General features: G+C 51.9%; 1 protein-coding gene across 1 annotated transcript in view; it reads right to left on the bottom strand.

The window, feature by feature from the left end:
* LOC115642140 (coiled-coil domain-containing protein 33-like) overlaps window positions 1-22,978 on the bottom strand; it is a 36,915-nt gene extending 13,937 nt beyond the window's left edge. The window contains exons 1-3 of the mRNA XM_030545564.1: window positions 22,702-22,978; window positions 21,570-22,069; window positions 15,679-15,882 (exon numbers count right to left, since the gene is read on the bottom strand). Of these exons, the coding sequence (XP_030401424.1) occupies window positions 15,679-15,882; window positions 21,570-22,069; window positions 22,702-22,978 (981 nt within the window). The remainder of the gene's footprint in view (window positions 1-15,678; window positions 15,883-21,569; window positions 22,070-22,701) is intronic.
* Between the last annotated feature and the right edge of the window lie 1,338 nt (window positions 22,979-24,316).

The raw sequence follows: 24,316 nt of genomic DNA, 5'->3' as shown, positions 1-24,316 counted from the left end.
GCCAGGGTTCAGTTCCTGGCTTCATCACTTTCCTTGGACAGGTCACTTCAGACTAGCTGATCATAATGATCCCTTCAGACCTCAATGTCCATCAGCTTCTCTTTGTCTTAGGTCTCCCTTCTGTAAAAGAGGGATAAGGCTTCGCTTTCTATATAGTACTCGGAGGGCTGTGGATGCAAATTGCTATCCATGACCTAGGACACTCACAGGACGTGGGCAAATATTATTACCTCCATTCCACAGATGGTGGTGGAGCTGAAATGACTGACACAGCAGGTCAGTTTTAGGGTCAGTACCAGAAGCCAGGTTTATCTATTAGATTCCAGGCACCACACAAGCTTCTGGCCATGAAGGCGCTATGTCCAGAGGAGCTGAGCACCCCCGGTGCAGTGACCAGGAGCTGTGAAGGCTGGGCACCTCAGAAAGTCAGGCCTTCAAGTTTTGTGACTCTGGTGCCTCTCAGAGCGCCCAGGACTCCGGTGTGGCTGGGCCTTTCTCTGTGGTACTCTCAGGCCCTATCTACATTTGCCAGCATCTCCTCATGAATCTATCATGGCACTCTCCTTGCCCAGCCAGCAGCCATTCAAAGCCCTACAAATTGGTGGTCCATGCTCTGCTGCACAGTGTTTATTTAGATCAAGGGCACCAGAAGCCTCTGGCAGGTCCTGTTGGGGAAGTTTGTTTTTCATCCTCACTGGACTTCTGAATTAATCAATTTGTCTCTGGCCCCTATTCACCCTGCCTCCCTCCAACACTCTGCCAGTGTTTTAATAACACCCCTGACAGGCAGGTGCTAGAAAGTGCTCAGGCCTCCCTCAAGGCTCATTATGTAGCAGGCATGACTGCACTGATGAACAACAAAGCACTGGCTGGGGGGCGGGAATCAGTCACCAGCCTGACTCTGGGCAGAGGGAGACAACACTCCATTCATCACAGGCTAATAGAGAATTCTCTGCAATGAGCAGCTCTAATAGCCCTGTCACACACCCAGCCCCAGTGACATGAAGAGAAGCTGCTGGACACACAGAACAAGTGAGCAGCACTGAGACATCAGATGTGACTCAATCCATCTCCCATCCTTCCATGGCATTTACCCCATCGCCCTGCTACATACCTAAAGGAGACCTGTTTGTTCCACAACCACCCATATCCCCCAACCAAATCTCATGCAGCAAAGCAACAGACACTAGAGATGGAGCCGCAGTCTGTAAAAGTTTGGATCTTGATCTGGTTCTCCGTCTCACAGCTGACCTGCTCAGCTCAATCAGGTTTCAAGCCAGTTCAAGTCATAGCCTAGACCCTATGTTAGATGGCTGGATGCAACACATGGAGTAAAACAACCAAAACAGGTTAGGCTGCCTTTAAACCAGGCCTGCTCCATGCCTGGGTCTCCGAGGGAATTAGGTATTCAATTCCCATTGAAAGTTAGGTGCCTAGATCCTGCATTAATATATGTCTCTGCTGGATCGATGGGAGGTTGGATTTCTTTTCTGGGATAATAGATTTCTGGATTGGAAAGTCCTAGCTTGAGGCTCTCTCCTGGTTTCAGAATCAGTTTTGTTGAATTGTTTTTAACCTGGTTAGAAAATTGTCCAGTGTAGATCCAGCTCCTTGACGCTGCAATTCATTACTTATAGCAGCTGCTTTTCTTTTATGCATTCAGCTTAAAAATAAAGAATTGCTGTTGATTCTAAGGACCACCTCCCCTTTCCACTATAAAGTCTATGTTATAGTATAATCACTTTATACTCGAACTTCTGCATTAGCAGACCCAGCCACATCACTTCAGTCCATTGACACAGCTAATACATGGTTGAGTTTTACAACGTAGCTATGACTAGAACTTGTTTTAATCCCATTTTCAAATTGTGCTACAGCCTCACAGCAATCTATGGCTACAGCATCATTTGGGAATACTGTTAAAAACACTTCCATTTTAATCATGTCAAGGGGTTACCATGTTCTAACCAGGTCTCCTGACATGGTAGATTAAATAGGACCTGTCCTGAAGGAAGAACCACCTCAGGATTGTTCTTGTGCTCTCCTGTCTGTATCCACCTGGTGTCTCTTATCTTAGTTAGATTGTATAGGCCATGTTTTTTTGTTCTGGTTCTACAGCCCTTAGCACAACGAGGTGCTGGTCCATGACTGCAGCTGTTAGGCACTACCACCATACAAATAAATAATAAGGGATCCACTGAGCAGATCTGACATGCATTGAGTGGGCTACATTTCGTGTAGCAGCACCACCTACCCCTTGTGGCTTTGGGCTAACTACTGCCTCGATTTCCCTCACTCAGGCTGATCTCCTGACCTTCATGCCTGCTTCAGTTGCTGCCATGACTCAACCCTCTGGGTAAGTCCTTTAAGCAAAAAAGGCCACCCTTTCCAGGGCAGCCAAGACCAATGTCAAGCAAAGGAGTCCTTCACCCCAATCTACAGCTGGCCCCTCCTTTTTAAGGGTCTGTCTTCTCTCCTCTTATCCATTCTGGGCTTCTTTGTGTCTCCACCAACACTGAGAGCTTCCTAGTTGGAGTCTCCCTTTTCCCCTTCTGTCTTTCCAAGGGCTACTGTCCTAGTTCCATCCCAAAAGGCCTGATTTAGCCACATGACCTGCCTAGCATGTGACTTTACCAAGGAGGCAAGCCAAGTGTGTTGCAGGTTGGGCTGGACCCATCTCCCCTTAAAGGACTAGTCACCCTGTGACACTTTGCAAAGAAGAGCAAAGAAGAGGAAAACTCAACAGAGATGGTTTTCAAGCCCTTTTTTGGGGGCGAGTGAGGAGGAGGAAAGGGGAAATGACAGATAACTTGGTGTTATGGTCCCCATTAGGAAGTCAATATTTACCAAGGCCTGCTGCCAACACAGTGGGACCTACCAGAGGCATTTCCTGTTTGTATGGGGAAAACTGAGGTATCACATTTACCAAGTAGGAACTGAGGATTCATTTGATGTATTTATTTGCAGTATATTACTCAGCCACTAGATGTTTCTGTGTGCCATAGCATTACACACAGGTTCTGGTCCCTGGTAAACAAAGGAGACAGAGCAGGACTACGAGCTGTGAGGAATCCTGTCTGACTGTAGCTGCATTCTTTAACCAACCCCTCTTGCTTAAGGAAGCTTGTGATACCCTCTATCATGATGGCAACAGAAAGCTGTATAAATATTTGAGCCATACAGAGCACACTGCTCTAGAAGGGTTGGAAACAAAACCATCCTCGGTAGGTTTGCTACAAAAGTCAATGTGCTGCATGGATCCCTGAAAACTGGTGCTCTTTCCATGGGCTCCAACCACGTGAGGGATGCTGCCTCGTAGTGGTGAGCACACAAAGCAGATAAGGTATGTGCCACTGCTAACGCTAGGAGACATCTTCTTCAGCTCAAGTGACAGATGCCAGCACTGTTGAGGCATGAATCTGCACCACTGAAGTTAATAAAGCTTTGCCACTGACTCCAGTGAGCTTCTTGGAGCTGAAGGGCTAGTGGTCTAGTCCCAGGCACACATGTGATTTCTATAACAATTGGGTTTGCTGTCTGCATTCTTCTTATTTTGTATTTGCATTAAAGTAGTACCTATAGGTTCCGACTGCAATTAGGAGCCCTATAAAGGTGTGGTCACTTGCCTCTCATGAGCACTTCCTGCTGGCTGGCTGTGTGCCTGCACTCTTCTGTTTTTTGCAGTGCCCTCTGCCAGCAGTTTCTCTTTTCAGATGGGTTTTCAGTGACTCAGCCCTCTGGACGAGTCACGCACAGTCTGTATGAAACAAACAGAAAACAAATCCCTTCTGGGGTAACCCAGTCCAATGAATGGTTGGCCTCTCCCCAAGGTCTTCAGTCCTGTCTCTGGCTCTGTTTAAGCACATGCCCCCTTCTCAGGCTCCAAATGAAATGTATTGCCTTCTCGGCCCTTGGCCGCTCTGCCATGGGTGGAGGGACCCGGGCCTGCCCACTACTCTGGGTTCCAACCAGGGGCCCTATGACTAGCAGCCACCTGTTGCTTCCTTCACTAGTGTCTGTTGCTGAATTCCCTGAACTGCTTCCCACTCTGTCCTGTCGGCTTCTTGGGTCCTCAGCCTGTCACCTCCAGCCTCCTTGCCTAGAGAGTCTGTAACAGTCTCTGCCCTGTTCTCTCAGGCCCCTTCACGTGGTGAGCATACAACAGTCTCTAGCCATTCTTGTCAAGCCTCTCTCTCCCAGGCCTAGAGAGCTTCACAGTCCCACCCCAGGTTAGGTAGGGTTTCTCTGCAGTCTCTGTCCCTGTGGAGTCTCCCAGCTGTGGGAGTCCCAGCCAGTGTCTGCTCTGTCAAGCTGCTGCAGCTTCCTCAGCCAGCCAGGAACAGCATTCTTCCTCCTCTGGCTCCAGCCAGCAAATGAGCTGTCCAGACCCTACAACTCCTTTTATAGGAGCCTTCTAGGAGACTTGAAGGACTCCACTCTACCGCCTTTTTTCTGGGGTGGGTGTGGTAGGATCACAGGGCCTCGCGAAGGGCTTCACAGGGCATGATATACCCCGTCACAGGCACCCTGAGCTAGGCACTGTACAGACACAGTAAGAGATGGTGCCTGCCCCAAAGAGCTTAAAAGCTAAGTAGACTAGATAAAGGAGGTTTTATTTTTCCCAGATGGGGGAAATCAGGGACAGCATGATGAAGTGATTTCATCCACGGCACCTGAATTTGTTACACTGTGCCTCCTTGCCCCCCCCCCCCCTTCTTTCCTTAGGTGGCTCCAAAGAGACTCAGGGCTCGTCAGTACAACCCCTCAGATACAAACCTCTGTTGGAGGGGGTTGGAGGCCTCTTTGCCAAGCACTGAACTAAGCAGCAGAGTTTACATGCAGATCCTAATGCTCACTGATATGATTACAAATAGATATTGAAATCATTACCATCAGCTTGCCCTGGAATACATGAGAGGCACTTGCATAGCCAGCAGAGCTGCCTGTGCCTAGGAATATATTACACGCAGGCTGCTGCAGAACGCAAAAATCTTTATCCCTAGCTTGGCCTTCCTAGAGGATCTCTGTTTCCTAGCTATTATCCCTCGTCTACCACAGACCTGAATAATCACCCTCTTCTTCGCATGCCCAGCCAGCCTCTCAGCTAATGAGAGATGTGCTCTGTGCAGAAGCCAAGGGTTGTGCAAAGTCATAGCCCAGCCCAGATGTTTGTAGATCTGGGCAATGCAGTGTAGCCCTCCGGTGAGGCAGACAGAGCACAGAGGCTAGAGAGCAATAGGAGTCTCCTAATGGAAATTGTACTGCCAGACCAGGCTGTCCGATGAATCCATGTAACCACCGTATCGCTAATTCCCTCTGCTTTGCTCCGGCATGGATCTAGTCACCTATTGTTGTTCACTGAGCTATGGACCCATTCACCCCACAGTTGACCCATCCTTCACTGCTCAGGAATTAGATTATTGCTGGTAGAGCTGTGCCCATAAACTCTCCATCAATCACTGCCACCAGCCTGACTCTGTTGAGCTTTGTCCACCTCTATCCCATGGAGGAGGCAAAGCCTCACTCAGTCACTGAGAGGCTGCCTTTTGCCAGCACCTAGCATTAACTCAGCTGAGTCCCTATGCCACACAATGTACAGAATTTACCACCAGTGGGAAAAGAGAATCAGAGAGACTCAAGATGAACCAGATCAGCTTAATGATAATAGTCAGCCCTTCTCATCCACTGACCTCTATTAGCCTTATTTCCACTGATCTCAGTAGCTCTACTAATGAAGAATGCTATATAAGGGCTGAGTATTATTTGTACCGATGTGGAAACTGAGGCACAGAAGGGTGAAGTGACTTGCCTAAGGGCACACACTTAGTCAGGAGCAGAGCTGGGACTAGAATTCAGGTCCACTAGGCCCCACTGCCACCATGGCAAAGCATCTTGGCTGTTTTCACCCAGCTAATGCAGTATTGTCCCTTACTGTATATCCCCCAGTTGCATCCAACCCAGTTTTAATTACCCCCAGCTCAAACAAGACGATCGTATTGAAATTGCGTGAGCTCCGCTGCCTCTGTGAAAGCAAAACCAGAGTGCCAACCCTGTGGTTTGTGTGCACCCACCTCCACCCACACATTTCAGACAAGAACTAGCACTAACCCCATTGCAGCAAGATTCAGAAGGCCTGAAAGGAAGGCTCTGTTAGCTCGAGGCAAGGCATAATGGGCCTGATCCAAACCCTGCTGAAGTTGATGTGCATAGGTACTGTACAAGCTCCCTTGCCAGCTCTAGCCAAACTAATCCTGACCTGCCACAACCCCTTGCTATCTTGCTCCTAGCCGTGTTGTGAGCAGAGACTGCCAACTATGCAGAATTGCAATCCCTAAGCATAGGGCTTAGGCTGAGACCATCAAATTAATTTCACTTGTAACCCAGGCCACATTGGAGTCCAGGTCTCCAAGCTGAAGCTTTAACCCCCACTAAGGAAAACAAGTAGAATGCAATACAGGTTTACTTAGCCAAACAGGTGATGCACATGGAGTGACATCCAATGGTACTCAGCAGCAATCAAGGGCCCAATCCTTCTTCCATTGAAGCCATTGGGCCTGCATTATTGATCAGAGCCCAATAAGTTGGAGACCAGATCTCCTGGCCAAAGAAATAATAGAATTGCCTAGGTGCGTTGCATATTCTACTCAGGCAAAGGGGATGCTATACACTGATTTAACAATACTTGAGAAAAATGGCAACAAAACTGTGGTCTATTAAACAAGTTCGCTAGTCTCTTGTTGTGACGAACTGGGAAAGTTCTTAATGTTTTCTCTGAATACTGTATTGGTGCCTCAGTGTCCCCATGGCAGTTCTTAAGTATCTGGCAGAGCAAAGGGCCAGTGCACCTAAATGCCTGACACTCTGTCTCCTAGCAACTGATGGCCTGGGCCCCTCCTCTGCAAAGGTGCCAGCTGAAGGTGTTGGAGACAAAGGGATCAGGTGACCTCCTGGCCGGGGAAAGTAGCTGAGCAGAGAGGAGGGGCTGGGAGGGGTTGTTAGTCTAGAGCTGGCTGGGGTCAAGGGTGGAGGGCAGACCTGGGGGTCTGGCTCACTGCCCCCAGAATGGACCCAGCCGAGGGGTCCGGTTCGCTGTATCTACAAGCTCTGCTTTAGACCTCGTTCCTGTCATCGAATAAACCTCTGTTTTACTGGCTGGCTGAGAGTCACGTCTGACTGCAAAGTGGGGGTGCAGAACCCGGTGGCTTCCCCAGGACCCCGCTGGGGTGGACTCGCTGTGGGAAGCGCATGGAGGGGCAGAGGATGCTGAATGCTCCAAGGAGAGACCCAGGAGGTGAAGCTGTGTGAGCTTCTTGCCCTGAACAAGTCTGCTCCAAGGGAGAGGAGGCTCCCCAAAGTCCTGACTGGCTTGGTGGGGAGCAGTTCCAGAGCATCGCCCGGGGACTCCGTGACAACTGGTGGCAGCGGTGGGACGTACTGCACCCCGTGAATGGAGCTGCTTGCAGTAAGTGACTGGGGAGCAGTAAAACAAAGGAGGGATAATGAGGACCAGGCGTGCTGAAGGCTCAGAGAGGGACGGTTTCAGGGGGCAGTTAACCTCTGGGAGTGTGTGACCAGCGAGAAGGACTGTTGGAGTAACAGGGTCCCCCTGAGGACTGCAGCGAGCAGTCTCAGGGGCGGAGGAGCTTGCCGCTCGACCCTGGGAGAGAGAAGGATCTTTGCAGTAGCAGGTTCCCCGGGGGATTGCAGGAGCAGTCCCAGGGGCGGAGGAGTCTGCAGCTCGACCCTGGCAAAGAGGTGGTGATCACGAGAAGGGCTGGCACACCAGGGGTTCTTCCTGGAAACCATGGGGGAGCCAAAAGCACACAGGCCTGTGAGTCCAGAGCCACTTGGGAACGGTGAAGTGATGGCCTATCACCATCTCCTTAAGAAGGACATTGTGATCCTGTGCACAAAGAGAGGGTTACGCATGGGGAAATTCACCAAGGCACAGTTAATCGTGCAGTTGGAGGAGAAGCACCGCTCTGAGGAGCAGATTCCTGGCCCAGATGGGGCTATAAGAGGATCTGAGAGCAGCTGGAGCATCAGCCAGGCATCCCTGGGAGTCTGGTCCCCAATCAGATGAGGGTCTTCACGACTGGGTTCCCCATCAGGAGAGTGGAGACGGATGGGATGGCAGCAGAGCCCGAGAGACCGAGAGGACCGTGAGAGAAAGCAAGAGCCCGAGGAAAAGCTGCATGAGAAGCAGCAGCAGCGTGGACTGGTGATGGTGGAGCAGAGAGACATAGGGGGCTGCCCACGGGTCAGTGGGGAAACACGCCTGCAGGGGCGAGACCCTGGGACAGAGAGAACTGTGGTGGTGCAGCCCCAGATGCTGAGGGACTGTGGAACCTGGGTGAAGTTCCCTGGGGTGAAGCCCCTCGCCCTGCCTATGGCCCAGATCCCTGTGCAGACCCAGAAGGGGTCGGGCTGGCTGGTAGTTGGAGTTCTCCAGGATATCGGCTGGGAGGCCCTGCTGGGGGGTGACTGTCTCCCCATGGGACAGGATCCAGGCCCCGCTCCTGTTAGGGCCGAGGGTTTGAATTCAAATCCAGGGAACCAATTGGCTAGGATGGAAATGGTCAGTGAAAATGCAAATAACCTGGCTGGCAGGGGGGAGGGGCTGCTGGGCTCAGGATACCTGCCTACCTATAACCAGCCCCCTGGGGCTGAGTGGGAGGGAGAGATGCTCCCCGCCCCCCTGCACACCGGAGAGGGGGCTCATGCTGGCTGTGATGCTGGGACCAGAGCAGAGAGCTGGCTGCCTGGCCCCACTGGGACAGCAAAGGCAGCGCTGAGCACGGGGGGAGCTGAGACCCCAGCTGAGTGGGGGGACACCCGGGCAGGGCAGGGCAGCTGCTAAACAGGTTTGCCTGGTCCAGACGTGCTGCTGGGAAGTGATTACACAGCAGGGAGGGAGCTACCAGGGACAGGGCTCAGGAGGGCTGTGACCCCAGGCCCAGCCAGCGAGAGGGAGCAGGTCCCACTCCCTGCTCCAGCTGCTGAATCCCAGAGCGAGCTGCAGAGGGATCTCTCCTTGGAGAAGCTGAGAGAACTTGCTGGCCACAGCGCTGCAAACCTCCTTAGGGAAGGCTGCAGGGACAGAGTCCTGCAGGAGAAGGGATTCCTGTACCGGGAATGGGCGCCCCAAGGGGAAGTAGAACTGGGGGGAATCGGGAGGCAGCTGGTGGTGCCCCAGGAATCCACAGGGTTCTTCCCATTTGAGCTGCTGGATGGGAGGAGAGTGAGGGGACCCCTGGACCTGAAGGGGGAGGATTGGATGGAGAAGGGGGAAGACCCCCTGGGGGATCTCTTCCCTGAGGTGGGAGACAATCTCCCCATCAGGTGTTCCCCATTCAGAGTCACTGGGAAAGCAGCCCAGAACCTGGAGAGAGAGGTCAGGGACATGCTGGCTTTAGATGGGATCCAGCCATTTTACAGCCCATGGGTCTCACCCGTGGGGCTGATCCCCAAGCGAGACAGGATGATCTGGTTTTATGTGGGCTATCAGAAGCTTAAAGCCATCACAGTGTCCGATGCCGACCCCATGCCTAGGCCTGGGGAGATTCTAGACAAGCTGAGAGGGATGGAGAACTTGGCCCTGGCAGACACACTGATAACATGTGCATCTTTAGCCAGACCTGGGAGGAACAGGTGTCCCAGGTGAAGAGGGGGCTGGGCTGCCTCAAGGAGGTGGGACTGATAGTAAAAGCTGGAAAGTGCAAGGGGGGACGGCAGAGGTGTTATGTCTGGGCCACAAAGTGGGAAGCGGCTGCCCAAGCCCAGAGCTGGCAAAGGCCAAGATGGGGGCTCTTAACCAAGGGAGCCCGAATCACAGACCAGAGTGCTGGGAAAAGACCCAATCCCAGCTTGAACCACAGGGGTACTGGGGTGGCAAAGGGTGTGGGCTGCATAAACCTTCCCACATGTGGCCTGCAAGTGCCATCAAGCACACCCGACCTAAGGGAGGGCGTGAGACTGGACTGTCCTGGTGTAACTCACACCAAGGGATGGGAGAGATGCTGGGGCATCCATGGGAACCTTGGTGGGTTCGAACTTCCCCAGGTCACTGGCTGGAGTGACCTCGCTCAGTTCGGTCTCGAAGGGGGGAGAGATGTGACGAACTGGGAAAGTTCTTAATGTTTTCTCTGAATACTGTATTGGTGCCTCAGTGTCCCCATGGCAGTTCTTAAGTATCTGGCAGAGCAAAGGGCCAGTGCACCTAAATGCCTGACACTCTGTCTCCTAGCAACTGATGGCCTGGGCCCTTCCCCTGCAAAGGTGCCAGCTGAAGGTGTTGGAGACAAAGGGATCAGGTGACCTCCTGGCTGGAGAAAGGAGCTGAGCAGAGAGGAGGGGCTGGGAGGGGTTGTTAGTCTAGAGCTGGCTGGGGTCAAGGGTGGAGGGCAGACCTGGGGGTCTGGCTCACTGCCCCCAGAATGGACCCAGCCGAGGGGTCCGGTTCGCTGTATCTACAAGCTCTGTTTTAGACCCCGTTCCTGTCATCGAATAAACCTCTGTTTTACTGGCTGGCTGAGAGTCACGTCTGACTGCAAAGTGGGGGTGCAGAACCCGGTGGCTTCCCCAGGACCCCGCTGGGGTGGACTCGCTGTGGGAAGCGCATGGAGGGGCAGAGGATGCTGAATGCTCCAAGGAGAGACCCAGGAGGTGAAGCTGTGTGAGCTTCTTGCCCTGAACAAGTCTGCTCCAAGGGAGAGGAGGCTCCCCAAAGTCCTGACTGGCTTGGTGGGGAGCAGTTCCAGAGCATCGCCCGGGGACTCCGTGACACTTGTGTTAGGAGGCCATGGGGTTTCTCTGCTGTGAATTCCCTTAGGTTCCTTCCATCAGCCTCTGGCCAGAGCCTGCATATTCTCAGCAATCATCCCTGCCCATCCAGCACTTCCAAGAGGGGGTTATGGATAATCCTAACATGACGGGGTCACTTCAGCAAAACCAGTGGCCTTGGTGGGGATTTTAACTAACGATGAATCCAGCCTCATTGGCAGGGGCTGGATAGGAGGAGCAGGACCAGGTTGTGGGGTGGGTGGGGGGAAGGCAGAGAAGGGAAGCAGAGACAGAAAGGGAAGAGAGGAGAAGGAGATCCATGAACGGCAGTTGTTCAATGTAGTAAAGAACATGGAGCCAGATCTTCAGCTGATGTAAATTGGTGTGGCTCCATCAACTACCATAGGCCTCTGATGGTTTATGCCATGGATGGAGCCAGCCCTATGATGTACAGAATTGCATACAATTGGACAGCTAATGCAGGGGAAAAGCCATGAGAGGAGAGCAAGGGGAGGAGACTATGGTGATGACTGCTAGTGCAGCGATCTGCAGTTCAGTGCTGGCACAGGACTAGATGCTGTCCTGACTGTGAGGGAGGGTGTATGGTGGGAACCAAGCAGCAGTGGGGATGAAATAACTGCTGCAAAAAGGTACGTGTAAGGCACACTGACAGCCTGGCCTTGTGCTTGTGTTCTAAGTGTTATTATTAACGAAGCACCCCCATGTGCACTAGGCACTGCACAGACATCAAACAGCAAGCCATTGGTTTCCAGAAAACTTCCTGTCTTGAGAATGTGTGTCATAGGCTCTATAGGGCTAACAGCAAATCCCCTTTAGCTCACATGCCAGGCACACATGGAGCATGAGAATGAGTTCTAACCCTGTTATTGCTAAGATGTGCAGCACAGTCTATCTATCTTAAATACCGATATAGCCCACATTACCATAGTATGTGAACACCTCAGACTCTAAAGTACCTAACCTTACAACCCCACCCCACCCCATGAGGTCAGGCAAGGTTATTATCTCCATTGTGCAGATGGGGAACTAAAGCACAGATAGATGCACCAACTTGTCCATGTCAAACAGGAAATCCATGGTAGAAGAGCAAGTACTTGCAGCCAGGTCTCTGGTCAATACGATAATCATAATCCATCCTGCCTCTCACAGGGAAAACCAGGAGGTTCCCAAGTGGCATTAGACTTGTTTGAAATCTTAACTATAATAACTACATGACAGTACATTGCAGAGCTGGTCAGTTTTGTAATGTCCAGCATGTTCCAGTAACACGTCATCCACTGGTGTGGCTTTTGTATGTTGCCAGGTACAGCAGGGACAGACTCCATAGTTGCACTGTGACTAAGCTGAAGAGTGGGAGGGGAAAGGTGACTTTAAGCAGACCCAGGAATATGCTAGGAGCCAAAATAGTTCCAGGTATAACTAAGAGCAGCCTTTAGTATTTATGCTGGCCATAGTCCCATATGAACTGTTCCAGGATAGGTGTACTATAGTTGGGGGCGGGGAAGGATAGCTCAGTGGTTTGAGCATTGGCCCGCTAAACCCAGGGTTGTGAGCTGAATCCCTGAGGGGGCCCTCTAGGGAACTAGGGTAACAATCTGCCTGTGGATTGGTCCTGCTTTGAGTAGGGGGTTGGACTAGATGACCTCCTGAGGTCCCTTCCAACCCTGATATTCTATGATTCTATCCTCTGCATGTGATATGCTCCTTGGCTTGCAAAGGGAGTGAGCTGTGTATGCCATTGAGCTAGGCAGGCCAGCTGTACTCCCCACATACCCTCAAAGTTTCCTCTGCTTCAGGGGATTCTTCAGGCAGCCCTCTAGGTGCAGAAGCCAAGGATCCAGCCCTAGATGCCAGGTAATGTATTTTGATCACAAATATACAAATAAGGGGTTTTCTTCCCCACACAGAGCAGCAGAAACATTCAGTCACCATCGGATCTTCCATCACCAGAGCACACAGGTGCATTAATCTCCCCCTTAACCAGGAGAATGCAGAGTTAACACTTGCCTCCTTCCTGGTTTTCAATTTTTAAATAAAGTCATTCCAGAGTGACATGAGCGCAGCACGATTTATTGCTGCGTTAGCTTGTCATGTTCCCCCTGGGGACCTGGGAGCTGAGGTTATAAATTGCATTTGCTAATGCCTCCTCTGCCACCCCCAGCTCACGCTGAGGCTGCTACCTTAACTTTACCTTGCAATCACTCCAGCTTGCACTGATTACTATCGATTTCCTTCGCCCCCTGTTCCAAAGGGCTTGCACCCACACATTTGCTGGGCAAAATCAATCCAGGCTCACCAATAACCCTCTCCTCCTGGTGAATGTTCTGCTTATTATGGGGAGGGGAGAGGCTCCTTCCCTTGTTGCCATTGACAAATGTCTCTACTTTCAGCCATGCTGACTGCATGCTGATGAGCTCTTGCCTCAAGATGCTGAAGGCTTCCTTCAAAATGCTCAGCATCTTCCATTCTCCTGGTCTTCAATGGGACGAGGTGCTCAGCACCTCATAGGATCTGGCCCATAAAGCCTCCGGCTTCGCTAGTGCCAGTGAAAAGGAACTGTTGGTTTCTCTATGCAACAAGGATTAAGAAAGACAAAGGTTCACATGTTCACGACAGCCCCTTTGCAACCCTCTGAGCCTAAATTATATTTACCCTACTACAAGGCCCCTTTACAAAACCACATCAGCGTACGGGAGAACCATGTGTAAATGAGAATTAGGCCCAAAGACTCTGCTTGAGTGCTTATTAGCATTAAAAAAAAAAAAAAAGACACAGAGGACAGCAGAGTTGGGGCTGTCAATTTATGACATGTTTGCATAGCACACTGGGGCCCTGATTCCTGATTGGAGCCTTAATACAAGTGATAATGATGCAGTAAAATAAAGATGTGGTATTGTCACCCTAAAGCGCTTCCAAAGTCACAAGTCAGGCTCCCAAAATCATGAGATGTTACAAAAGTCATACATGTTTACCCTGTTTTTTTGCTTTTTAGTTTGAAACTTTAGGAGTCTCATTTTCCAGCTTCTCTCCCTGAGAGAAGCTTACTTTAAAGAAAACAACAACTGAAATCCTCCCATAATCACAGGTCTCAAGGAGCTGAGGCTTTAAGCAACCCACTCAATATTGCCAGAGTTGGCAACACTGATTAGGTGTCTCCCTGATTCTGCAACTCCTGAGATTAGAGAAACTAAGTCAAGGTTTAAAACATTCATCCACCACCTCATGCAGGTTGTTTCTTCCACATCTGGGCAGTGAAAACAAACAGATCAGTTTCACTTTTGCTTTTAGTCAGTTTCATTCTCTGGCACCTGGGCTCACAATGATCATGGGAAAGGGTGAAAACATCTCCCAGACCTATGGTTTCTTAACACAAATAACCCCCTCCCCCAGCATGATGACAAAGCTGGTCCTATCAAGTGAAATCCTAGATATCCTAGATGGGGTGGGAATGGTGTGGATTCTCCTGTATGTCAGGGGAGGGGATGCTCAGGGCCTGTGCACTGGGCATGCCATGGGCTAGGTGATTATAACCCCTGTGCATGAGGTGTCATCATGAGCCCCCCTCTCAGTTTGATCCAAAGAAGATATGATTCTGCTACAACCCCCAGCTAGGGGGGGTTAGACCCAGATCCTTAAGCACTTAACTCCCCTGGGCACTAGGTATCTAAATACCTCGGAGAATCTGGGCTTTAGTCCTTCAGCCTAAGATATAGGGGCTCATGCTTTTACCCCAGAGGTGCCCAGTTCATTCCCTGATGATGATCCAAACTGCAACCACCAGGCAATGCCTCCTTGAGACCAGAAGGTGAGGCCTCCTTCTGAGCTTGGATCCAAAGCAGCACCACCTGGATGGAACGGGTAAGAGCTCGGTGTGGCCTGACCAGTATGTTCATCCATATGCAGTCAGGAAATGCTCCCTCTCCCTCCTCCAGTACAATACAGTCCAGCCACTCTCTAAGCACCGAAACCACAAACCCCACTGACTGCAGTTTTTGCAGAGTGAGGTCATCTGCTCCTGGGAGCTCTCCTTCCTGGAATCTGCACAGTCAGCAGCCGCAGCTCCACATATTAATGCTGCTCCAGCTACCAACAATACAAAGGCAGGATCAAAGGCTTCAGTCACCTCTACCTCCCAGAGGGCTGGGAGGATAAATTCGCTAGTGTCTGTGAACTGCTCACACACTAGTGTAGCCTGGACAGAATGTAGGAACAGAGCACTGAGAACAGAGAGATTAGCAAGAGCATGAGCAATTCCCCCTGGCCTTTCCTCATAAGTGAATCACCAGGCAGCAGGAATGAATCAGCTGGCATGCTTTGGCTTGCTTCCCACACTGGATTCAGAACTTGTGCTTCCAAGGCCCCATTTTTAACTCTCTCAACCTCACTGGAGCACCATATGGCAGGAGGGGGACAATGCAATGACCAGGTGGCTGGCGGGACTTGGCTCGGACAAGATATGAAGAGTCAAACTGGTCAAATTCATTCTGAAAGAACTTTATTGACTTCAGGTTAGATACATGTAGCCTGGGTAAGCATTTCCTGTAATGCAGGCCCAGGAGACTGGAAGGATCTCCCAAGGGGGTGACAGAAGTCCAGTCCCATGGGTTATTTTAAACCAGTCATCAAAAAGCACTGGATAATACATGGCCTGGGGCATCCTCATTGAGAGCCTGAGGGATGGACTGGATAGGAAAGTCTAAATAGACCTGGTCCAGTTCCAGTCTAGATAACTTGGAACCCCCAACCAAAGCAGCCCAGAAAATAGCATGACACCTCATTTCCCAGCAAGTCTTCAGCAAAGAACACCATCTCCTGCCAGAGCCTCCCATCCAGAGGATGAAACACTGAGCCAACCCCCACGGTGCCTTCACTTACCTGCAATCCAGTGAAGGGGTCCTGGGATCCCAGCTCGGGGCTGTGTCCTGGTGAAGAGAGGTGGAAACTGGCACTGCTCAGCAATCCCCTTGGCACAGCTGGTGAGGAAGGGGGAGAGAAGGAGGAGTGCACTTCATCTGCAGAGTCATTCCTTAGCTCTGGGAAGGCTCTTTGGTCAGGCTCACCAGGCAGCTCAGTCACCTGCTAAAAAGAAGACCACAAGCAATATTTCAGAGGGAGCCAGTCATGGTACAGGCTGAGGTGTCAGAAATTCAGCACATCTTGGCCTGTCTGCTCCCTTCTAGTCCCCAGTAGCCTCATAGTCTCCCAAAGCAGACCTGCTCTTACCCAAAATGCATCAGACCACCCCTCTTTGTCAAGGTGGTGGAGGGGTTCCTCTCTGGCCTGGGCTCCACAGGGTAGAATACCATCTCTGTGGCACCTTTCCCTGGGATGCTACCAGAAACCCCTCCAAGCAGGGTCAGGCTCCATTGGGTTTAGTGAGAGCTGGAAGAGCTAGGGAACTGGCCATCCTCCATGGCACTGTCTCATTCAGACCCACTGGGTTGCCATGTGGTGATCAGATCGGGCGCCAATACAATTCTGCCTCCTTCTGGGACCCATCTGAGGCCTCTGCTGCACAGCTACAAATATATCCTGCCAATAAGAGCATGGTTCCAGTCGGAGCCATGCTGCCAGGAAAGCCATGTGAAGAGGCAGCTGTCCACACAGCTGTTCATCTCCTCAGGATCTAGAGGAAGGCATCACCTCCTCCAGGCTCCGGATCATGCCCAGACTCTGTACTCATGGATGGAGTTTGGAGGGACAGGGAGGGGCATTGCATCCCCCAAACTGCAAGCTTCAGGCAGGCAGGCAGGCAGCCGGAGTGTGCAATGTAATGAGTTCTGTAGAGGAGATAGGAGACTTCTCCCAGGCCATGTCTACATCTAAAATTTTGCAGCGCTGGTTGTTACAGCTGTATTAGTACAGCTGTATAGGGCCAGCGCTGCAGAGTGGCCACACTTACAGCAACCAGCGCTGCAAGTGGTGTTAGATGTGGCCACACTGCAGCGCTGTTGGGCGGCTTCAAGGGGGGTTCCGGGACGAGAGAGCAAACCGGGAAAGGAAACCAGCTTCGCCGCGGTTTGCTCTCTCGGTCCCGGAGCCACCCAGCAAACCGCAGGGAAGGAGACCTGCTTGCTCGGGGTTCCGGGACCGAGAGAGCAAACCGGGAACGCCGCGGTTTGCTCTCTCTGTCCCGGAGCCAGCCAGCAAACCGCAGGGAAGGAGACCTGCTTGCTCGGGGTTCCGGGACCGAGAGAGCAAACCGGGAACGCCGCGGTTTGCTCTCTCGGTCCCGGAGCCAGCCAGCAAACCGCAGGGAAGGAGACCTGCTTGCTCGGGTTCCGGGACCGAGAGAGCAAACCGGGAACGCCGCGGTTTGCTCTCTCGGTCCCGGAGCCACCCAGCAAACCGCAGGGAAGGAGACCTGCTTGCTCGGGGTTCCGGGACCGAGAGAGCAAACCGCGGCGAAGCTGGTCTCCTTTCCCGGTTTGCTCTCTCAGTCCCGGAACCCCCGAGCAAGCAGGTCTCCTTCCCTGCGGTTTGCTGGGTGGCTCCGGGACCGAGAGAGCAAACCGGGAAAGGAAACCAGCTTGATTACCAGAGGCTTCCTCCTTCCACGGAGGTCAAGAAAAGCGCTGGTAACTGTCTACATTGGATTACCAGCGCTGGATCACCAGCGCTGGATCCTCTACACCCGAGACAAAACGGGAGTACGGCCAGCGCTGCAAACAGGGAGTTGCAGCGCTGGTGGTGCCCTGCAGATGTGTACACCTTCAAAGTTGCAGCGCTGTAACTCCCTCACCAGCGCTGCAACTTTCTGATGTAGACAAGCCCCCAGCTTAGGCCCCTGAGGCAGAGAGTCAGAACTTTGTTTATAAACAGTGTGGTTAACAGGTGATTAAGATAAGAGAGGGCTGTTAAGATGTTTCCTAAAGTTAAATGATCTGTTCCAAGCTTGGTCAACTGCAAAAAGTAAGTACTATAAATGATAGAAAGTAATTGTAGATCTTTCTACAATTATTTCAATTGCTGGATTCAAGAGGTAGTAACAACATTACTATTATATATTTTTTGAGAAGATAACTGATTTTTTAGACAAAGGAGATGCAGTAGATCTAATCTACCTGGATGTCAGTAAGGCATTTGATATAGTTCCACATGAGAAATTATTAGTTAAATTAGAGAAGATGGGGATTAATATGAGAACTGAAAGGTGGATAAGGAACTGGTTGAAGGGGAGACTACACTGGGTCAAACTGAAAGGTGCACTGTCATTCTAAAGGGAGGTTACAAGTGGAGTTCCTCCAGGATCAGTCTTGGGACAAAACTTATTTAATATTTTTTATTACTGACCTTGGCACAAAAAGTGGGAATGTGCTAATAAAATTTGCAGATGACACAAAGCTGGGAGGTATTGCCAATACAGAGGAGGACTGGGATATCATACAAGAAGATCTGGATGACCTTGCTGGAGTAATAGAAATGGGATGATATTTAATAGTGCAAAGGGCAAGGTCATGCATTTAGGCACTAACAAGAAGAATTTTTGTTATAAGCTGAGGACTTATCAGTTGGAAGTGACAAAGGAGGAGAAAGACCTGGGTATATTTGTTGATCACAGGATGACTATGAGCCGGCAATGTGATGCGGCCATTAAGAAGGCTAACACAATCCTGGGGTGCATCAGGTGAGGTATTTCCAGTAGAGACAGGAAAGTGTTAGTACTATTATACAGGACACTGGTGAGACCTCATCTGGAGTACTGTGTGCAATTCTGGTCTCCCATGTTTAAAAAAGATGCAGAGAAGGGCTATTAGGATGATCTGAGGAATGGAAAACCTACCTTATGAGAGGAGACCCTGGTGGTTTTTTGCTTCCTCTGCAGCATGGGTCACTTTCAGATTTAAAGTAGTGTAAATGGTGAATTCTCTTTAAACCATGATTTCAGGACTTCAGTAACTCAGGCAGAGGTTAGAGGTCTACTACAGGAGTGGATGGGTGAGGTTCTATGGCCTGCAATGTTCAGGAGGTCAGACTAGATAATCACAATGGTCCCTTCAGACTTCAGTAAGCGTATCTGAGTAAGAATATACATTACAATTTTAAACCTAACCAGTGTCCCTTAAGTGACTTGCCACAAGATGTCAGAACATGTTAGTATTAGAGCTGAGTGCGTCTAATATTTATTTAATTTTCTTTATTGATATAGGAATTAGATACAGTGCTCCTGTCAGATAATTTCTAAGATATTATCTGCAAAAAATGTTAGAGTTTTCAGTTGCCTGAGTAGCCCCTGGAATCACAATTAAAGTTGGGCCCCCCGCTGATAAATCTGAAATGGTGCTCCTGTGGGCTGGCACAGAATTCACCCCCAATGTGTGGCCCCATTGGCTTGACCAGATCCACCCCAAATATAGAAGTCAAACTATGCCTACATCTGTACCCCTTAAGGGGAGGCTTTACAGGACACACCACCTGCCAAGCCTAGTACAATCAGACATGAGATAGCTAGATCCAGCAGACTAAAGGCCTGGGGGGAGAACAAGCTAAACCTTCCAGCTCCAAGAAGAAATGTTTCTACAGGGAGATTACGATAGGTACGGCGCCTAAGGCTCAGCCACAGGGAGCATATGTCTTGATTGCATTCCTTCGGTACTACCAAGGCAGAAGGGGAATCAGCCTCATTCCTGATGTTAATGGGCAGCTAATAAGTTGTGAGGTGCTGGCTGGGGGATAGGTAGTGATGGGCAGGGGTGAGCAATGCTCTTGGCTGCAGAGTGCTTCCCAGGCCCTAGTCCAAATCCCCAATGCAGCTAGCAATGGATGGAGACTAGTTCTGAGAAGAGAAACACTGCCTCCAAATCTCCACCTGCACTGAACCAGACCCACTGGGATCAGCTAGGGCCCCTTTCCCCCAGGCTTGGCCTCTTCTGCCTCCACAGACCTGAGTTTGTGCTGCCTCAAAAATCCATGGTCAGGTCTATTCCTGCTGGGGTAGTCACGGTCTCCAAGCTAGGATGCTGGCCTTTGCCAGGCAGCTTCAGCCTGGTAGCCACACAGCCTACAGCACATGCAACCTCCCCTGAAGTGAGGCTACCTCTGGGGTCACACTGGCAACCAAATGACCTGCAGCACAATGGGGAAAGGGAGAGGAATTTGGGCCAAGGACATGGGGCAAACCCTGACACTTTCAGGGGAGCCCTTCTGGTTCCTCTTGTAAGGCACAACAAACTTTAAAGATCTCGGTTTACCTATCTGAGACCCCATTAATGCGATGCCTGCCTCCTGGGCATCCCCTCATAGCCAGGGACGGCTCTGTAGCACCCTGCCTCAGTTTCCCCTCAGTAGGATTTTCCCATCTCCCCAGGGATTCACATGGGTCAATAAACTGCACAAAGGTACTCAAAAACCGAGCTCTGAAAAAGGGCTGTTAACATAAAAGTTCAGCACATAATTCAAAATCCCAGAATAAAGACTCCAAAGTTAAAATCGACTCCCTGCTTTGCCTCGCCAATACAGCTCCTGCGGGAAAGACCCCCCCACCCCAATGACTCCCTCACTGCAGATCAGCTACAGCTCCCCAGCTTCTCACCCATCACACTCCCACATATCCATAGGCCTTGCCTTAGTAACATGACCTTCCTGTCATCTGACCACAATCATTTTCCCACTCATCTCCTCTTAAAGGACCAGCCCCTCAGGACATCTCTGTCTATATAGGTTTGCCTACCAGCACCAGTGTAGCTGCAACTGCCCTGGGGTTTGTACCAATACCATGGCTACATGGACATAGTCCCACCAGTGCCGGATTCCCTAGGCTTCGAGGGACAGTAAGCTGTGTGGATCCTACTGGGATTTCATCGTAGGGTTGCCAACTTTGTAATCACATAAAATGGAACACTCTTGCCCCACCCTGCCCCTTCTCTGAGGACCAGCCCCTGCTCGTGTCATCCCCCTCCCTCCGTCATTTACTCTCCCCACCATCACTCACTTTAACCGGGCTGGGTGAGGGGGTCAGGGTACTGGAGTGGGTGAGGGCTCTGGCTGGGGGTGCAGGCTCTGGGGTTGGGCTGGGGATGAGGGATTTGGGATGCAGGAGGGGGTTCCAGGCTGGGGTGGAGAGGTTCAAAGTACAGGAGGGTTTCTGGGCTGGAGTGGGGGATTGGGATATGGGGGGTTGAGTAGGTGCCAGGCTGGAGCCAAGGGGTTTGGAATGTGGGGTGGAATCTCTGGCAGGAGGTGCGGGCTCTGGGGTGGGGCCAGAAATGAGATGTTCAGGGTCTGGGAGAGGGCTCAGGGCTGGGACAGGGAGTTGAGGTCCAGGTTCCGGCCAGGTGGCACTCACTTCAGGTGGCTCCCAGAAGCAGCCAGCATGTCTGCTCCTAGGTGGAGGGGCCAGGGAGCTCTGTGCACTGCCTCCGCCTGCAGGCGCCACCCAAGCAGCTCCCATTGGCTGCAGTTCCTGGCCAATGAGAACTGTGGAGCCAGCGCTCAGGGTAGGGGCAGCGCGTGGCACCCCCATGGCCATCCCTGCATGTAGGAGCTGCAGGAACATCTCAGCTGCTTCTGGGAGCTGCATGGAACCAGGGCAGGCAGGAACCCTGCCTTAGTTCCTCTGTGCCACCGACTGCAGAGCCGCCACGGTCCCTTTTTGACTGGGTGTTGCAGTCAAAAACCAGGCACCTGGCAACCCTATTTCAGTGTGGCAGCATTGGCATCTCACACTTCACCTGAAGGTTGACCAACTGACTGTATCACCAGCATGTCTTTCTATTGCAGCACAGCAGGCTTTTCCCTGCCAACCTTGGCAACTCTGCATTCCTTACCTCAGCAGAGAGGGTGCAGGGCTTGATGGGCGGCGAATGATAAGCAGATGATGTCAATGCTTCTGGATTAGAATGGGGGCATCTGTGATGGGGGCCATCCAGAGACTGGAGGGGCACTGGGAAGGGCACTCTTTGGGTATGCACCTCATCTTGTTCCCCATCCTCCCTTGCAGACAGCCAGGGTGAAAGCTGGTGGGAAGACACTGAAGTCTCCTTCCTCGCAGGCAGACGGTGCTCATGGAAGGACACGGCGTAGGCCAGCCTCCCACAATGCATTGCCAGCTCGTCCTCGCCCACCCGCAGCAGTGCCATGATGTCGCTGTAGCGGTACAGGTCCTCGTCTTTCCTGGCAAAGAGGTTCATCCTCGGCTGGTTGGTGCGAGGGTAGATGGCGAAGAAGGCTTCACCGGCCCGGAGGCTGCTTTTCAGTGAGGACCCACAGAGCCGCAGGGCCTCGATCCGGAGGCGCACATCATGGTTCTTGTCATTCTTGCAGAATCCTGGCTCCCAAAACCCCACAAGCAGATGTTACAGGGGCCAAGTTTGGAGCTCAATGTGCCCCCCTATGTCTGACGCCCTCTCCTGCCCCAGCCGTGCACTCCCCTGGGGCTGACGCCCCCTCCTATCCCAGGCCCATGTTCCCCTCGGGTCTGATGCCCCCTCCTGCCACAACCACACACTCCCCTGGGTCTGATGCCCCCGCCTGCCTCATCTCTGCACTCCCCTGGGTCTGACACCCCCTCCTGTCCCAGCCCCGCCCTCCTCTGGGTCTGTCACCCCTGCCTGCCCTAGACTTGTGCTCCCCTGGGTCTCACGCCCCCTTCTGTCCCAATCACATGCTCCCCTGCATCTGATGCACCCTTCTGCCCCAGCCTACCCACACTCCATGACCAGTCAGCCCACGAACTGCTTCAGAGGTGGCATTGGAGTGTGTCTAGGTTTAGGCTTGGTCTACAACCCTTTAATGCCAATCTAAGGGCCATAGCTCAAGAATCACTCAAGCCCTTGGATTCCAGGTACCAGTGACAAATTGGTCCCTAAGTCGGTCCTGAGCAGGTGAGCTCTGAATTCAGTGAAAGACTCAGGGGTGGCCCCCCTTCTCCTCCCTGGCCCCTCACAGCCAGCCTCTTACCTTTAGGCAAGGTGAAGAGGAACCTCCTCCTCTCAAAGGTGTAGATCTCGCAGAGGCTGCTTTGCTCAATGATGTCAGTGGTCCCTGAGCTGGTATAGAGGACATCTCCCTCATTCACCTGCAGGCGCACCCCAGCCCCGGACCCCTCCAGCAGTGGGTTTTCCACTGTCAACCTCAGGGCATATCGGCCCTTTTCATTGAACTGCACATTCACCACCTCAAACTCAAAGTCAAGGGTCTTCTCCTCGGCCTTCAGACGTGCCCTCTGCAGGGTCATGGGGACGCGTGGTTCTGCCGCCCTGTTAGCCATGGGGAGAGCCTTTATCAGGGAATTGGGGTAGGGAACCACTGACAACAGGCAGCCACTGATTGCTCTGTGATCCCCCTAAAATGCCCTGAGATCTGGCAGATCTGTGCCCCAGCCTGCAGTGAGTCCCTCCCTTTGCCACAGCAGACAGCCTTCTAGAGAGGAACCCACGGTTTCAGGCATCACTTCCACTCACGGGCCAACAGCAGAGTTCTCGTTTTTCCCCTCCAAACCTGGACTTTCTTTAAAATGGCTCCTTTCCTTTGCAGTGGCAAAGTGCCTGGAGCTGCCTGTCAGTGGCATGTCCTGTCACATCTTTTCAGTCACAGACGGCTTTCACAAACCATATCAGCCCCGGGGGGCATCCTTTGGTGATTCCAAGAGAGCAGCCAAGCTGAGAGTGCTGCACAGAGTGAGCCTCAGCATGACCTCCTGTCTCCCGGGCTCCACAGAATGGAGAAAGGGAGGGGGAGGAGGCGGTGCTTTGAACTCAGTTTGTTTGCCATGAAACCAGGTAACTAGATGCAAACTGGCACCCGCCTTCCAGCAAACACAGCTTGCTGCAGAATGAGGGAGGAAGTCTTTCCCCAAGGAGAGAGCCAAGTCAATGCCAGCACCACACACAACATGGTATATTGCAAGAGCTGTGCATCTGAGGGATGTACTCAGTGTAGGCCAGGCTTGAGATGCTGGGGCCTGATCCTGCCCGTGGAAGTGCTAATGGGAGTCAAGAGTGTGCAGGGCTCTCACTAAGCTCTGGTCACTTGTTCTCCCTTGGATATGGCTCCAGTTCACACCTGCCTGGGGTGCACTTCGGTTTGTCTGTATGTTCTTGACACAGGGCTGTTCACAGTGCCTGGATTGCAGTGGGAGACGTAGAGTCTTCAGCGCACACAGAGTGGCTGTAGCCCAGGCAAAGAGGGCCCTCCTAAGGGTTCAGACAGAGTGCGGTGGGAGAAGGAAGAGCCCCATAGGAGAAGCTGAAGGAGAAGTCAGAGAAGTAGGATGGCATCCCCAGGAAGGCTGAGTCTCTGCAGCCTGGCAAGGAGTGGGTGCCTGACCTGGCTGAGGAGGATGAGAGTGGTAGTGAGGACTTGTGACTTGGCCAGGAAGGAGTTGTTGGGAACAGGGTGAGGGCAGTTTGTGAAGGGCAGTTGGTGAATCTGACAGATGTTGGTGCAGGCTGGAGGATGTCCCATGCCCTCAGCCTCACAACAGCATGGGCCTTAGAAATGGAGGTGGGGTCCCAGCAAGGTGGGTGATGTCCCTTGGCATGAGGCTCAAGCAGGGTGCACTCAGACACAGCCA

This window comes from Gopherus evgoodei, unplaced genomic scaffold (genome assembly GCF_007399415.2).
Source record: "Gopherus evgoodei ecotype Sinaloan lineage unplaced genomic scaffold, rGopEvg1_v1.p scaffold_38_arrow_ctg1, whole genome shotgun sequence".
In the NCBI taxonomy this organism is placed as follows: domain Eukaryota; kingdom Metazoa; phylum Chordata; order Testudines; family Testudinidae; genus Gopherus; species Gopherus evgoodei.
The sequence above is the reverse complement of the archived record's forward strand: the minus strand, read 5'-3'. Positions and strand labels throughout refer to the sequence as shown.